Here is a 14,928-nt window from a genome sequence, read left to right as displayed (position 1 = left end):
ACGGGCGAAGCCGTGGCGAACAGCTAATATAATATAATTCTATAGACTTGTAAATATGTTCAATTATGTGTTTTGTTGTTATTAATAGTGTACGCAAATCAAAGTCAAGAAAATGAAACGAGGCGACGCAGCGAAGAGAGAACTGCGCGTCGCGAGCGACACATGCGTGCGCGCACGCAGGTTTGTGCGTTTTATTTAAAACATTATTTATAAAATTACTTTCAGTTGAAGGATATTTGAGCAAGTAAGAAAATGTATTTAAAATTAGAGTAGGAATTTTATTTTGATTTTTTATATATTAACCGTTCAATTATGCCGTTTATAGGCGGCATCGTCCGTTTACAAACGCTAAGCATTTTGTAATTTGCCCAGGCATGATACATAATATGCCGAGAATTCGGAATCAAGACTTTTTTAGTTTGGTTAAGGGGGTGGGTTAGGTTAGGTTAGTTGTTTTAACTACCCGGCCTCCTTGTGCACGTTGGGAAAAACTAAATACTCAACGTAAACAGCATAATTATACAATTTGCTTACACCATACATACGATTAATAAATATTTGATTGGGAACATTTAATGTACGTATTATTGGGAACCCATAATCCACATATTATTGGGAATCTAAAAGGACATATTATTGAGGACATATTATCTCCCCAGCCGGGGAACAGAGCGGGCGGGCGGCGCTCGCGCGGGCTGCCGGCCTCGTTCCGCCTGCTGGCCGCGTCCGACGGCGCGCGCCTCGCCGCGCCGCACGACGAGCGGCACGACGAACAGGTTCGGGAACCGACACGACGACACGACACGACACGACACGATACGATACGATACGAGCCATATTGGTTGTGATGCTTCTTAATCGTCTCAACAGATGATGTGGTGCATATGAAACCGAAGAAATAAAAGAGATTCGATTGCTGGATACGCTAGGTTGGCAAAAAGATGCGGGTTCGAATCCCGCTGATTGATAAAACGTTTTCTATTCTTTAAAAATGTCTCGTTTAAAGCTAAACTATAAAAATAAAATGTTGACTATTTTTTTTTTAAAGATTTATTTTTCGGTACACACTCGCCTTTGATTTTTTGTTGTTTTTTGTAAAGGACTAACTCAAAATCGATTGATACGATTTTGTTTTCAATCGAATTAAAAAAAAAGAGGTGGTTCTCAATAAGGCTAAATAGATTTTCTGTTTTTTATTCATTGCAAAGCCTTTCGTGTGGTCCCATTTAAATGAGGTCTAGTGCTGTAAATTGAATGCAGTTTAATTTATTTTTTATGTATAATAGATTTAATTTCAATGTACCTTTTCAGCTGAAATAGAAAAATTATTATTTACAAACAAACATACATAGGCAAAAAAAAACAACCCGGATATCGCGCATTCGGATAATTTAAATTTTTTTTTTTTTTTTCAAATACATTCCAGGGCTCGGCTGGAGGTTGGGAATATGGATGGTGTGAACAACCTCGAAGGGCCGCCAGTGCTAAGGTAATATTTACCACATTTTCGTTTAGTACACTGGATTTATACCATTTATATGAATTCAATTAAGATTTAATTCCTTTTCGTTATAAAAAGGAAAGCTAGGACACATATACAACTCGTCAATACTTACTTACTATCTAACGCCAAAGTACTTACTTACTATCTAACGCCAAAGTATTTACTTACTATCTAACGCCAAAGTACTTACTTACTATCTAACGCCAAAGGTGACCACAAAGGGTGTTGGCAACAAAAGAAGCCGTAAACAAAGCGATTTATTCCCAATAAACACAAGTAATCAAGTCTCGCAGGCCCATTAGGCCGCCATTTGTGCATGTAGCTTTATGCCTTTTTCTCACTTTTTCCGATAGGCTACTAAATATTTTCCCGCCCTTTAAGCTATGGCGACGTCATTATCATCCCATTTGTCACGTAAAAGTCTTTTCAAGGAATGCAACGATATATTGTGATACTAGTTTGTACCAGCGGCGTTGCACGCGTTAATTCAGAGTTATATATGTTTACATATGTTAGAGTTATGTATGTTAGTTATACATAAAAAAAACCTTCCTTGAATTACTCTATCTAATAAAAAAAAAAACCCATCAAAATCCCTAGCGTAGTTTATATTTAAGCATCAAAGGGACAGATAAAGCGAGTTTTGTTTTATGCTATGTTGTGTGTGTGGTACGGCAGGTGTCGTCGAACCAGCCGCAGAGCGGGCCCTCGTCGCTGGAGGACGTGCGCAGCGGGCTCGACGTGTCGCTGCCCGACTGCAAGATCATCGCCAACAGGAACGCAAGGCAAGACGCACTCTTCAAAAGGTATCCGCACGCACACGCACACGCACACGCACGCAAGCACACATGCACGCATGCACGCACGTGCACTCACACATACACTATATAAAACACTTACACACTCAACCGGTCTAAATCATATAATGTAATATTTTTTTATTTTAAATCAAAATTCGTTTATTGTTTGCGAACCAAATACTATGTGTATAAAATTTTGCCAACTTATGTTCATGCACTTTGATATTGTCGTTATAGTGTTTCAACATCACACTATATGCCCTGTTGAAAAGGTACACTGGTATAGTATACATTCAGTCACGTCAGTTTGGGATACCGGATACCGGATATTAGATCAACCATCTGGCCGAACAGCCAAATTCTAAAATGGCACCAAATGACTATCAAACTCAATAAGACTTGCGTCCATCCCACGGAGTTATCGAGAAACATAACCGAAACAAAAAATTATGTCGATTTGAGAACCTCCTTCGTTCTTGAGAACGACAGCTGACAATTTCGACAAACATCTAATAAATAAATCACGTACATAACATAAATTAATGAATTTGTCAAACACATTTTTGACAAAACGACTTTTTCTATTTAGAGTTCAGCGCTTGCGTGATCTTGACCCAACATTTGCATATTTTCGTAACTCACATCAATTGTATTTTTTTAAATGAAATGTATAAAAATGAAAAATCAAATATTTATCTAATAGATGGAAAGATAAATTAAACATCAATGTAACTTTAAAAGATAATCAATCAACGTTAACGTACGATTTCCAGGTATTTCATCAATGAGGGAACCTCGAAGGACCTATCCAAAATAAGCAAAGAGATCCGCCACGAACGGGAAAGCTACCGCGAACTAACCGGCCGGTACATCGAGAAACCCGAGTCAATACCGCTAAAAGAAACTCACTATACCGACTTATCCAATAAAGAATCCATGCTGAAGAAGGAAGCCAAAAAGGACTCTAAAAACAAGGAGATAAAGACGAAAATCAAACGCTCGGATTCCGGGAAGAGTGACGCGAAAGTGAACATTTGTGTGGGCAGCAAAGTGTTGATACTGGAACCTCTGGGAGTGTACGATTGTATTAATTTGGGGAGGAGGATAGATGTGCTGTGGCCCTCGGAGTACCAGCGCGAGAGGGGAGGGAGGAACTCCTGGGGGAGTTGGGTGCCTCAGGCGGGAATGGACGGTTTGGTGAGTTATTGCTTTTTTTCTGTCATATTTGATTAAATAGAAAATGAAATGAAGTTTTGTTTATTTAACTGAATTATGATTAGATGAGTGATTATATTTATCAATTATTTACAACCTATTATTACCTAGCATTTTTATAATTATTTTCACAGTAAAAAGGGGCTGCCTTTCTAATTTAGTTACATTTTGTGAGCTTTTAATAGAGACACTATTTGTTCATTACAAATAGTTTAAATTCAAGTATTCTTTTAAGTATAAAACATTTTATTCGTCTCATTATATAATTTTACTAATTCGAAATCGTATATCTATACTTAATATTATAAAGCTGAAGAGTTTGTTTGTTTGTTTCTTTGTTTGAATGCACTAATCTGAGAAGCTACTGGTTCGTTTTGAAAAATTCTTTTAGTGTTAGATAGCCCATTTATTGAGGAAGGCTATAGGTTATATATGTGCCAGGGGCGAAGCCGGGGCGGACCGCTAGTATAATATATTACACACAAATCCTTTACTTTTCAGGTGGTCCACAAATGGACGCCTAACCATAGGGATCCAAAGCTAAGATCTCACGTCGACAAAAGTATACTGCTCGTTCAGATCGAAGATAGGTTCGTACCAATAGCTGAGCACTGCGTACAAGACCTGGGCGATGAAGTTTGAACTCTATATCTTTGGATATGAGGTCCAAAATTTATGAAATACAGTGTGGTGGTGGAAATTGTAACTTATCTACATGGAGTAAGGACGAATTTAGAATGACAGTTTTGTTATGGTGTAAACAATGTTCGGTCCAAGTTGATATGCGAATTTGAACTTACAGGAAATGTAGTATGGATGAAAATGGTTTAATTGGGAATGTTGGTGAAAATTAATGTTTTAAAGTTTTTAGTGATATTCTTTAAGTGAATGAGGAAGGTCTTATGAGGAAGGTCTTATAATGTTTTTTTTTTAGTTTTTTTATTGTAACATTTGTTTTTTTTATAAATGATTGATTCGAGAAAGTTCATGTTGTTCGTTTCTAGATCACAAACTAATTTTAGTTGATTTCAGTTTATAATATACATGTAATATAATATTATCGATAGTCTAAGCCTGTATATATTATGTACTTATGTTAAATTCTCTGTACATATTGTATATAATGTAAAGATTATGTTTGTGTTATACGTTATAAGTATTCTAATATTAGTGAAAATTGTCTCGTATTGTATTTGAGCTATGAATATTTTTGATGTAAATGGTCTCATAGTTATTTGCGTATTCTATGAAAATCTAAATCATGAAAATAAAGTGAAATTTTTAGTATACATGTTAGATAGAAAGGTTATTATTCATCTTAATATTGAAATATACATTTTTTTCATTTTTCAAATGGTTTTAGTTACATATGCATTTTACATCTGTTTTTCTGTGAAATGTTAACTATTTATCTACAACAGAGTGTCTTAGCTTCATAAGGGTTCGAAAAAATACCCATTTTTTTGCGTTTTTGATGATTTTTGACACCCAAATTATGGTTATATGTCGTGGGATTTAATTTTCTTTCAAATGTATTCTAGTTATTGAGGAAATTTACATAACGTTCTTGTGTGAATGCAGGATACCTTAGACCCCACTCCCCCCCCAACCTCATGAACTTTTTACTAACCTCTCTCCCGCGCTTGTTGGTAATTATCAATCCTTTACTTTTAAAAGCAGGTGTGAAGTGCATATAATTTGTACATATGATATAATATATATGTCTAAAATGTAACTACATAGTTGATATGCTCCGTGCGGCGGACGTTGATTTTTTCGAATTTATAAATTATTGCAAGTTGATCGTTGAAATGTGATTTTAAAGTAGTGGCGCGTTTTTACGCACAAATATACCGCGGTGGCTCGAGATGTCGGGAGTTCTTAAATAAACGACTTGGTTGTGTTGTCTGTTGTTCATTTAAAAATATATATTTTTTTTTATAAAATTACAATTGACATCGTATGAAGTTCTGGTGTTATATACATTCATTTTTGGGTATAATAGGAATGTAATAATAACTTCGATAAGTTACTATAATCAATTTTAAGTCCGTGAACGACTCTGTTGTTTCTTAAATAAATAATCGCTGCTCTCTCCTTTCTTCTTTTAAAGTATCTATACTAGTACATGATTATTTCTTGTCGATTAAAAAAAAAATAAAGTAATAGTAAATTTTCCAACCGTTTTTATTTTCTTTCTTCATGTTTTTACTTTTTATTATTGTTTTTTTCTATTTAAAATAGAAGAACCCAGCTGAAAACTTCTAAACCACATTCTAACAATACTATTTTATATAATTTTTATTTACTGTATAATCTTAAAGTATTCAACTGAATTACTGAAACATGCTTTCATGAAACATTAAAGATGCTAACTTTTTATTTAAAGAAGAAGAAGAAAGAAGAAATAAATATTTTCAATTAATTGAACAACAGACATGATATATCAATCTCACTAGTTTATAATTTACAATGTCATTGGAAACGCCTCATTTCTATAAAACATTTAAATGTTGAATTTAATCAATTTGCATATCATGAAAAGTGTATAATATAATAAATATATATGAATCGTTTTAATAAATAATTGAGGAATTTTATTGCGTTGATCAGTATTTGTTTCTCGAAACTTTACGGTTAGAAACCCTACGGTGTGCGATCTCTGCAGTTGCCTTATTTAAGACTAATTTTTATAATCTAGGTCATTATTATAATTATGTATTCGTAAAGCCATAGAAAATGGACTTATTGAGTGCGAAAGGGACGGAACGATCGTGCGACTAGTATTCGTCCCTTTCTATTGCATAGTTTTTGTTTCTGCGTCTTTTCAAGGCCTAGAAATTTTTTTTTTTATATTGCGGTCTAGGTATTTTTTAGTGATGAAGTCCATTTTGTATGCCTATAATGTTGGGGTCTTTAATGATGTGCTGTCCTATTAAAAGTCATGGATTTTTACCATATTTCGAAAAGGAGGGTAGTTTGTATTTCAATATAAACAGTTGTCGAACAAAATTCGCCGATTGTTAGGAATGATAACAATTGATATTTTAGTTATGTCCCAATTTGATTATATTTTTCAAAGATTTCGTTTAATAAGAAGGCACAATCCGTCCACAAAGATGTGTTTTCTAACGGAGATATATGTGTATGTGGCTATCTCTTTCGTACACCCACGAAGGAAAGAGACGGACGAGCAAATACCTCCGCGGATATCCAAACACACGGACAGTACTGGTGATGTGTATTATATGTATATTATAATGTTAAGTTTAATTGCACAATAATTGTTAAATGTACTGTACGTTGGTAAAACTCTTATTAAATATTGTCCCGAGATTAATCCCATACTAGGCAATATTTCATTAAGCTAGCAATAACTCCAGAATTACCAGTTATGTCACTTTTTTTAATTTATAGATTTGTGTATAAATATAAAATTTCTGTTTATTTAAAAATCAATTACCGAATAGAAAATAATTTTAACTATCCCTCTAAGATGTTTTTAGAAACTTTACTGGTTGTGTAAACTTAATAAATCACCTTTCTACATCTCTGTACCTAAATGTCTTATAAATTATGAAATAAATAATCTATAGATTAAAAAAAGTAACGAAACTCGTACTTAGTGAATCCAATTTGAGTACTGCCATAACGCTATGCGAATAGCTTCAGCATAACCTATGATAATAATTAATACACGTGATTGTATGTATGTATATTATGCCAAAGTAATCTTGATCAGTTGTTGAGACTCATAGAACTGTATCAATGTCGGATTCAGAAATAAAGTGATAAAGATATGTATAGTGTTTTATTTTAATACGCCAGTTATTTAAAATGTGGACTAAGCGATAGTATTTTACATACAGACGATTCAGAAGGTAAGCGTAGGCATCCAAATCTAAAATCGCATACATCTAGCTCACGCCTTGTTAGACAGTTGAGTCAAAACTCCGTGATAAGTTCGTTAATTATACTCGTTTAGGTTTCGATTCAAAATATATGCATTAGGTATATACTACTTAAATAAATGCGAAAGTCTTCAAGTCATGGATGGATGTATGTATGGACGTTGGTTACTCTTTCACGCGACAACTGCTTATCGTAACTGTATGAAATCTGGCACAGGGATAGATTAGTGTGGATTAGCTCATACGCTACTTCTCTGTCTGGGTACCGCGCGAGTAACGCCGCGGGTTACAACTAGTATTATATAAATCACTTCATTGTAAGTCTGACAAGTATTGGACAACAATTACAGTTAAAACTGTCTTGAATTCTTCAATATGTACTGAAAGTGTCTAATGTACGATAAATAATAAATGAATTCTTATTAATTTTTATTTTCCATTTGCTATTAAAGTAGGTAATTACAAGTATAGTGAAAGTCGAATAACTAAATAACGCGTGATTCGGAATTAGCATTGCTAACATGTGTAAAGGTAAGGATTTTTAAAAATAATTACAAAGTTGGAGTATAAACAACACAATTCAAAGAAAATATATTTATTTTAGAGTAGGTACATGATATATAGAATAAAGTCACCATTATATCTATTTTAAGTCTGGACGCAGAGCGAGATAAAAACAATATATTTCATACACTTAAAAAAATGCTCTACGCAGTACCTACATAAATTTGCTAAGCAGAAAACACAATAGCTGTAGATTAGCTGTCAATAAAAATAATGTTAAATTAAATTTTCTATAAGCTGTAGTTATTATTATAGTTACATGCATTTGTAAGGATTGCACAATATCTCCTTTTAGACATTTCACGAATTATACCATGTAAATAACTATTTATTGCTAAATTTAAATTTATTTTGGAAAATGTTAGTGAAAAATTTATTTATAATTTTATACTTTACTTTATTAAGTTCTTTCAGAAGTCGTGATATACCGTGTAACAATAACTTTCTAGGTTTCTACTCAAATTGAGAAGAATAGAGTTAAACTCACTTTGCTTCTAAATTATTAAACCTATAGTTCCCAAATTCATTTCATTAAACCACACTAGACTAAACATTTTAATTTCATATAGATTTTAACATTGAAATTTATCTACAAAAGTATTGATTGTACTAACGAATGCGAAATATAATTTCCCAATTACACTACAAGCAAAACTAGGTGCTATTCCTCTATTCATAAGATAAAATTTCCTATATGGACCCGCACATGGTCGTTTATTCATACACACTAAGCTCTGGGGTTTGGATACAGGCTAAATCGTAAATTCACAACATTTAGCATTACCTACTTATTACAAATAGGTTTTTATATATAGCGCAGATGTCAGATCATTGGCGGGAATTTCTCATAGAAAAAGTATACCTACTGCTGCACTAAAACATATACAACTATGGTATATTTAACAAATCAAATTATGTTTTTTCTCTCGTAAATAGAATAACAAATGACGAAACTATTTGAGAGAAATGTTTTCCAAGGAAATCAAAATTCTATAATAGAAATAACTTTAATACCTGTTTTTTATAAATCATCATTTAGGCAAATAAAACACTCTGATCGGTTTTCTTTCAAATTTTGATATTAAATTACTATAATACTTATCTTTCCCATTCAAACTTTACTTGCATTTTAAGTAATCTTTCAATTTTTTTGATTCAAATAATTTGGAAGATAAATTCTTCTTTCACAACACACGAATTCATAATATGGATGGAAACATTACTAAAATATTAGATTCCACACAAAATAACAGTGTATATTGTATATCTACGTACATCGTGAAATTAATTTGTACCGTATACTCATGGCAGGCAAATATTTTCGAAACTATTTTAAACCTTAGTGCCTCTAATTACACAGATTGCATTTGTTTAACCTAACTCTGTAAGTCATTTATTAAGAAATATTTACAGATTATTTACAAGACTGAAATTGATTAGGTTTTCTTATCCCAACTACAGGGGTAAATGAATGTTTCAAATCAATATAGAAAGAATCGTCGAACTTGCAGAGTTCAGTTTTCACACACATATAATATATTTATAAGGGTCTAGGTCGAATCAACGGTGTTGGTACTGTCTGTACGCTGGGCCACTAACACACGTACGTACGTATTATGATCAGTAAGAGAATACGCGATTCATTAAAAAGTTTCTTAATTATAGTTAAAAAATGACACTATTAAATCATTATGTTGTTGGACGAATAAATTGATATCAGAATAATTTTCTGTACCTGTAGCACGAATTTTTATCGTTAAGGAAATCTTTAGATATGTCTTTGCCAATTTATTCTATCATATGAAATTTGCAATATTGTGTTCTCAACCCATTATCAAATGCAGATATCTGTCTATTATTCTCGCTGTTTTCACTGCAGTGGAAAAGATAGGTGAAAATCCGTTAAAAACTCTGGAATTTCTAAAGCCAACAAACCTAAAAATACAGTCGATATCAATTCGAACTCCTTTGTTTTAAGCCATTGGTAGAAAACCTATTAAATTGTATTGAATATTTACGATAAAATAGATCTTGATTTTTATTTATACAGTATTATGTACCCATAATTTTTTCGTTATTACGACTTACATTGCTAGTAAATAGATACTATACTTTTATAGGTTGAGGTAAATTAAAAACTATATAAAACATTATAATTAATTGAGTTTATAAATTTCAGTAAAGCAGTCAAAGATGTGTTTCTATAACATTACTTAATATTAATCTACTTAAACTCTGGCAACATAAATTGGTATCTAATTTTTTCATTTTACAATACAAAATCATCAACATCGATTCGCGTTTAAAATAATAAAGCAGCCATTCACGCTATAAAGCTTCATATTATTTACACTTTACACGATAAAAAAATAACAAAATATATTTTTAATGGCAATCCTGATAGCATAGACAACTTCCGGAAGTTACGCTTCGTCTTTCTTTTTACCGGACATCCGGTCTATTAGACTATTAATCATGTCCGCATCAACTAGTCCAATAAATTTGTCCACTATTAAACCGTTTTTGACCGCTATAACCGCTGGCACAGCTTTTACCTGAAATCAGAAACATTTTATGTTTTTACGTACAACCAATATGCAACATGCGTCTGTGTAAACAATTTGACAGCTATTTGGATGAATTTTTATGAGAGCTCACACAAATTTTTAGAGCATATTTTTTTAACGGGTGTAAAATAATTTCATATGGTGAAAGCCCGCCTCGCTTTATTAAAACAAGTGAAAAAAAATGCATAATTGTTTATAATATTCTCAATATTCAATGGCGATAGAATTTTTGAAATGGAACAAGTGTAATCCGTTACTTCAAACAAATAACAAACAGTGGAATCCATGAATTCAAGCAAATAACAAACATCACTTAAGTTTTTTTTTGGTAAAAATCTCGTATGGCTGGCTTGCCTTGCCTGATTTATATATGTCACCGTTAGATTGTAAAGATCGTTAGATTACAATCTATCTAGCGAGATTGTAAAGTATCGATAGATTGTGAACCGTATCATTATGATTGCAATTTGACTCATTATTCTTCGCTATATTGTAATCTACCGAAGTGAAACCGTTAAATTACAATCTGTCCCGCGTCAAATTATCAACTGTCTGCAAGTTCTTCCTGATTAGTCGGTTTCATTGTAAGAGCGACCAATCACGACCAACCGTTCTATGTCCCCGTAGAGTTAGAAATGAAATAGATAACCTAACCTAACCTAACCTAATCATATTTTTTACGTCTTGATTTGATCGTTCCTTCCTTGGCTTTGCGGATATCTTGGTCTTCCATTAACTACTTTACAAGCAGGCCGCATTTTATTCGAAAGATATAAGTTATTTTCAAGACAAAATCAATTTATAATCACAAAAACATAGTTGTTTACATTCGACAACCAACGAAATAACAAACAAATATGGCGTGTGACCGGGGTGGCGGGGGCAAATACCGTTCAACCAATCAGAGCGCGAGTTGCATTCCGTCCTACACCGGTTCACAATTTGACCGCTTCCCATCGATACATTACAATCAAGCGAAAAATGATGCGTTAAATTGCAATCATAATGATACGGACCACAATCTATCGATAGTTTACAATCTTACTAGATAGATTGTAATATAACGATGTTTACAATCTTACGGTGACATATATATATAAATACTTACTTCAAATGTATGCACAAGGTCAGCATTTTCCTCCACATCAACAATAGCAAGATCTAGGTTATTTAAGGGTTCAATTAGTTCTTTTAGCTTCGGAGTTAGGATCTTACAGGGCTCACACCACTCTGCATGGAAATTTACGATTACTGGCTTATCATTGTTCATTACCTGAAAATTAAATATTAATTATTTAAAATTAGAATCACTATAATACTAATATAACTCTGCTAATGATAGTTATATTAATTAAAAGTTTCAATAATTTATTGATCTATTAATAAGATTTATTGACTAATACATATTATAAAACAGTATGTTATTCTATTATGACCTGTCTTAAATAATATCCTTGTGTATGTTTTCTATAAGAGCAAGTGAGATAATTTAATTCTTTCTAACATTGAAGCTTGTTTGTTAGCTTTTAAAACTATATGTATTACTAGCTTTTGCCCGCGGCTTCGCATGCGTTAAATTTGGAGTAATTTAATAGATATTATACATATGAACCTTCCTCTTGAACCACTCTATCTATTGAAAAGAACCCCATCAAAATCCGTTACGTAGTTTAAAGATTTAAGCATACATAGAGACATAGGGACAGAGAAAGTGACTTTGTTTTATACTATGTATTAATTATGCATAATTTTTATGTACTTAGCTTAGAATATTATAATGTTTTCCGTGACTTTAAACTATATCATTTGCCATACATATTAACCATTACAGAACATATTTATAAACACATACCTTATTAACAAAATCATCATTGTTCTTAACGAGTATGGTTTCATTGTGCACTATTGACGTTGATATATGCTTTGCTCTCCTCAAGTTGGCTAGCCTCCTGACTGGCGACTTTAAACCTTGACACATGGCACTGCACATTGTCTGAAACAATCACATTTCAATATTACCAAATAAAAAATGAACACAGTAAAAATTCACATTGATGAAGCATTAAAATTGAAAATTTATATTCCATAAAGAGCACATTCCATTGATACGATATTTTAATAAACGGAATAATGTTTCATATTGGTTAAGTTGGTTGTTATCTTAATGTATTGCATGAGGTGTCCCTTAGGCATATGAAATCAAAGGAGTAGAAGAAATTCATGAAACAAGGAAACATGTTGGGAATATCCCAAGACTATCTGTCTAACTTTTCCTTTATGGAGATTGAGGTGAAAGCGGTTTGTGGAAAACTTATAGGTCCTTATAATTAAAAGATTTATGTAACATTGATGAAGATTAAGATATGCTACTGCATGCAATATTACTATGTACATTATTTGTTTTACTTGTTTACATTATTATATAGCATATTAAAGTATTATATTGTGATAAATAACACTTACAAAGTCTATTAAAGTTACATAAATCTTACATACCCAAAAGAAAAGTTTTTTATTTTTATAATTTTACACTAAGCCACACCAAGATGTTGAAATATTATTATCTTATGATAATTAGAAAAAATATCTCATGATAATTATATTACATAGATTAAAAAAGTTGGATATTTAATGCTAGACCCATACAGACTACCTGATGATTGTTTTATCATACAAGACTATATAATCTTGTGAGTAAATAATGATAAGAAAATCAGAAATTAGAGCTGTCTCAGTACTTAGTGGAATAATTATAATACTTAATTAAAATTTTTATGTTGTTGACTTATTATTTAACAAAGATTTAAAGAAGCAAAATACAGTGTTAACATTTTTTCCAACTTTTTAATAATAAATTATTTTTTAAGTAATAAAAAGTACTACATGAATCTAAATATAGAATAAATAAAAACTAGACATTAAATCCTTAGACATAAATTTTTACAAATTTTAAATTGTATGAAATATTCAGCAATTCTTACTGTAACTAAAAATATTGGTACATATTTGTAAGTTCAGTTTTATAAATAACGATAACTCACCACTACGTGTTTAGTTTACCAAACCGAATTTCTTTATCTTTCGAGTTTCCACAGGAGTTAAGCACACATGAATAAAACAATACACAGAACCCAAAATAACACTTAATACTAGGAATGTTAGAATAGCATAACGAGGAATATAAGTTCTGTCATAAAAATTGGCAACCGATGACTCAATATCATCTGCCCTAGGCAAAGATACCAAAATAATCGTTAGAATTATGGCAAAAACTACTGCAACTTTACCAACGTAATGACCGGTTCGCACAGATACCCAGCAAAAAAATATAGCTACAAGCCAAATAACAGACAAGAAATATACGCCCACGCCAAAATAAGACATATTAGTATGAAATGATGAACGTTAACGGATTACAAATCTATTGATATTCATGCAGTACAAAGTAAACTTATTACTATTATTCTTTCCTGGACGATTAAACACACTTGAACACATTAATTTCTTATTAAATTTACTTTGTCTGGTATACACGCAAATAGTAAACTTAAAAATTTTATTTAGTACGTTTATGTACACTTAAATGAAAACAATATCAAACTAAATATGAAGGAAATCAAAGTTCAAATACGGGACGTCAAATATTAAATTGCGCTTGTGACATAATACATATGTCTTATTATAGATAAATAAATCTATGTGACAAAATATTGTCGTGTTCAAGTGACAGATAATAGTACATTTTATTCTTTGCAGATAATACTATATTTTTCGTATAAATGTAGTAAATTGTACTCTTAAAAAATCACTCTTAAAGCGAATACGTGAATCTCAAGTTGAATAGCGAGTACATAGTTTATATATATGCGTGTTACTTATTCGCCTTGCTATTGCACGATTTAGTTATGAACAATGAGAATAAAATACGAAAAAGATATAACCACGTTGTACAATACTGTATGTAGAATATAATAAGTACAAAATTCTGTTATAAAATAGCTTTATCTACATGTTATTTTAGGATTTGTATTCGTTAAAATGATGAACATTTAATTCTTTACACAAATAATAAAAATTATTTTATTAATATAGAGAGAAATTCGATTTAAAAATAAAACATCACTTTCATAAAAAGCAGGGAGACAACATAATAAAACAAATGTTTTTAATCTGTGGATGGCATGTCGTTGTTATTTTTTTCTTAATGTTATCAGTACTGATGTAACAGTGATTCCATAGTGCTGTGTACTGTCAAAATTTTATAGAAAGGTAAGTTTAAAATTAGTTTTATTTCTATAATACTCCATACTTTTATAAATAATAGTATCAATTACTAATTTGTGTACATGTTACATTGCAAAGTGATG

The 14,928-nt window shown here is 31.7% G+C and overlaps 3 protein-coding genes across 4 annotated transcripts in view; 2 read left to right on the top strand and 1 right to left on the bottom strand.

The window, feature by feature from the left end:
* LOC119833030 (protein pecanex) overlaps nt 1–7,319 on the top strand; it is a 28,203-nt gene extending 20,884 nt beyond the window's left edge. Inside the window, exons 20-25 of the mRNA XM_038356900.1 lie at nt 89–180; nt 660–776; nt 1,427–1,489; nt 2,183–2,310; nt 3,078–3,501; nt 4,021–7,319. Coding sequence (XP_038212828.1) covers nt 89–180; nt 660–776; nt 1,427–1,489; nt 2,183–2,310; nt 3,078–3,501; nt 4,021–4,161 — 965 coding nt within the window. The 3' untranslated portion in view covers nt 4,162–7,319. The remainder of the gene's footprint in view (nt 1–88; nt 181–659; nt 777–1,426; nt 1,490–2,182; nt 2,311–3,077; nt 3,502–4,020) is intronic.
* A 3,067-nt stretch (nt 7,320–10,386) lies between these two features.
* LOC119832963 (thioredoxin, mitochondrial) lies at nt 10,387–14,214 on the bottom strand. 2 transcript variants are annotated; one of them, XM_038356800.1, is made up of 4 exons: nt 14,020–14,214; nt 12,414–12,554; nt 11,670–11,834; nt 10,387–10,549 (listed from the first exon to the last, which is right to left on the bottom strand). In XM_038356800.1, the coding sequence occupies exons 2-4, from the start codon at nt 12,549–12,551 to the stop codon at nt 10,418–10,420; spliced, it is 435 nt and encodes a 144-aa protein (XP_038212728.1). In that variant the 5' UTR covers nt 12,552–12,554; nt 14,020–14,214; the 3' UTR covers nt 10,387–10,417. The 2 variants fall into 2 exon arrangements, with proteins under 2 accessions (XP_038212728.1, XP_038212729.1); XM_038356801.1 differs by lacking the exon at nt 14,020–14,214 and adding an exon at nt 13,603–13,999.
* Nucleotides 14,215–14,737: 523 nt separating this feature from the next.
* The window catches only part of LOC119832975 (kinesin light chain), a 46,895-nt gene continuing 46,704 nt past the window's right edge, over nt 14,738–14,928 (top strand). The window contains exon 1 of the mRNA XM_038356820.1: nt 14,738–14,830. The gene's annotated coding sequence lies outside the window, so the exon portion shown is untranslated. The remainder of the gene's footprint in view (nt 14,831–14,928) is intronic.

This window comes from Zerene cesonia, chromosome 16, assembly GCF_012273895.1.
Source record: "Zerene cesonia ecotype Mississippi chromosome 16, Zerene_cesonia_1.1, whole genome shotgun sequence".
NCBI lineage: Eukaryota > Metazoa > Arthropoda > Insecta > Lepidoptera > Pieridae > Zerene > Zerene cesonia.
This window is presented reverse-complemented; position numbering and strand designations above follow the sequence as displayed.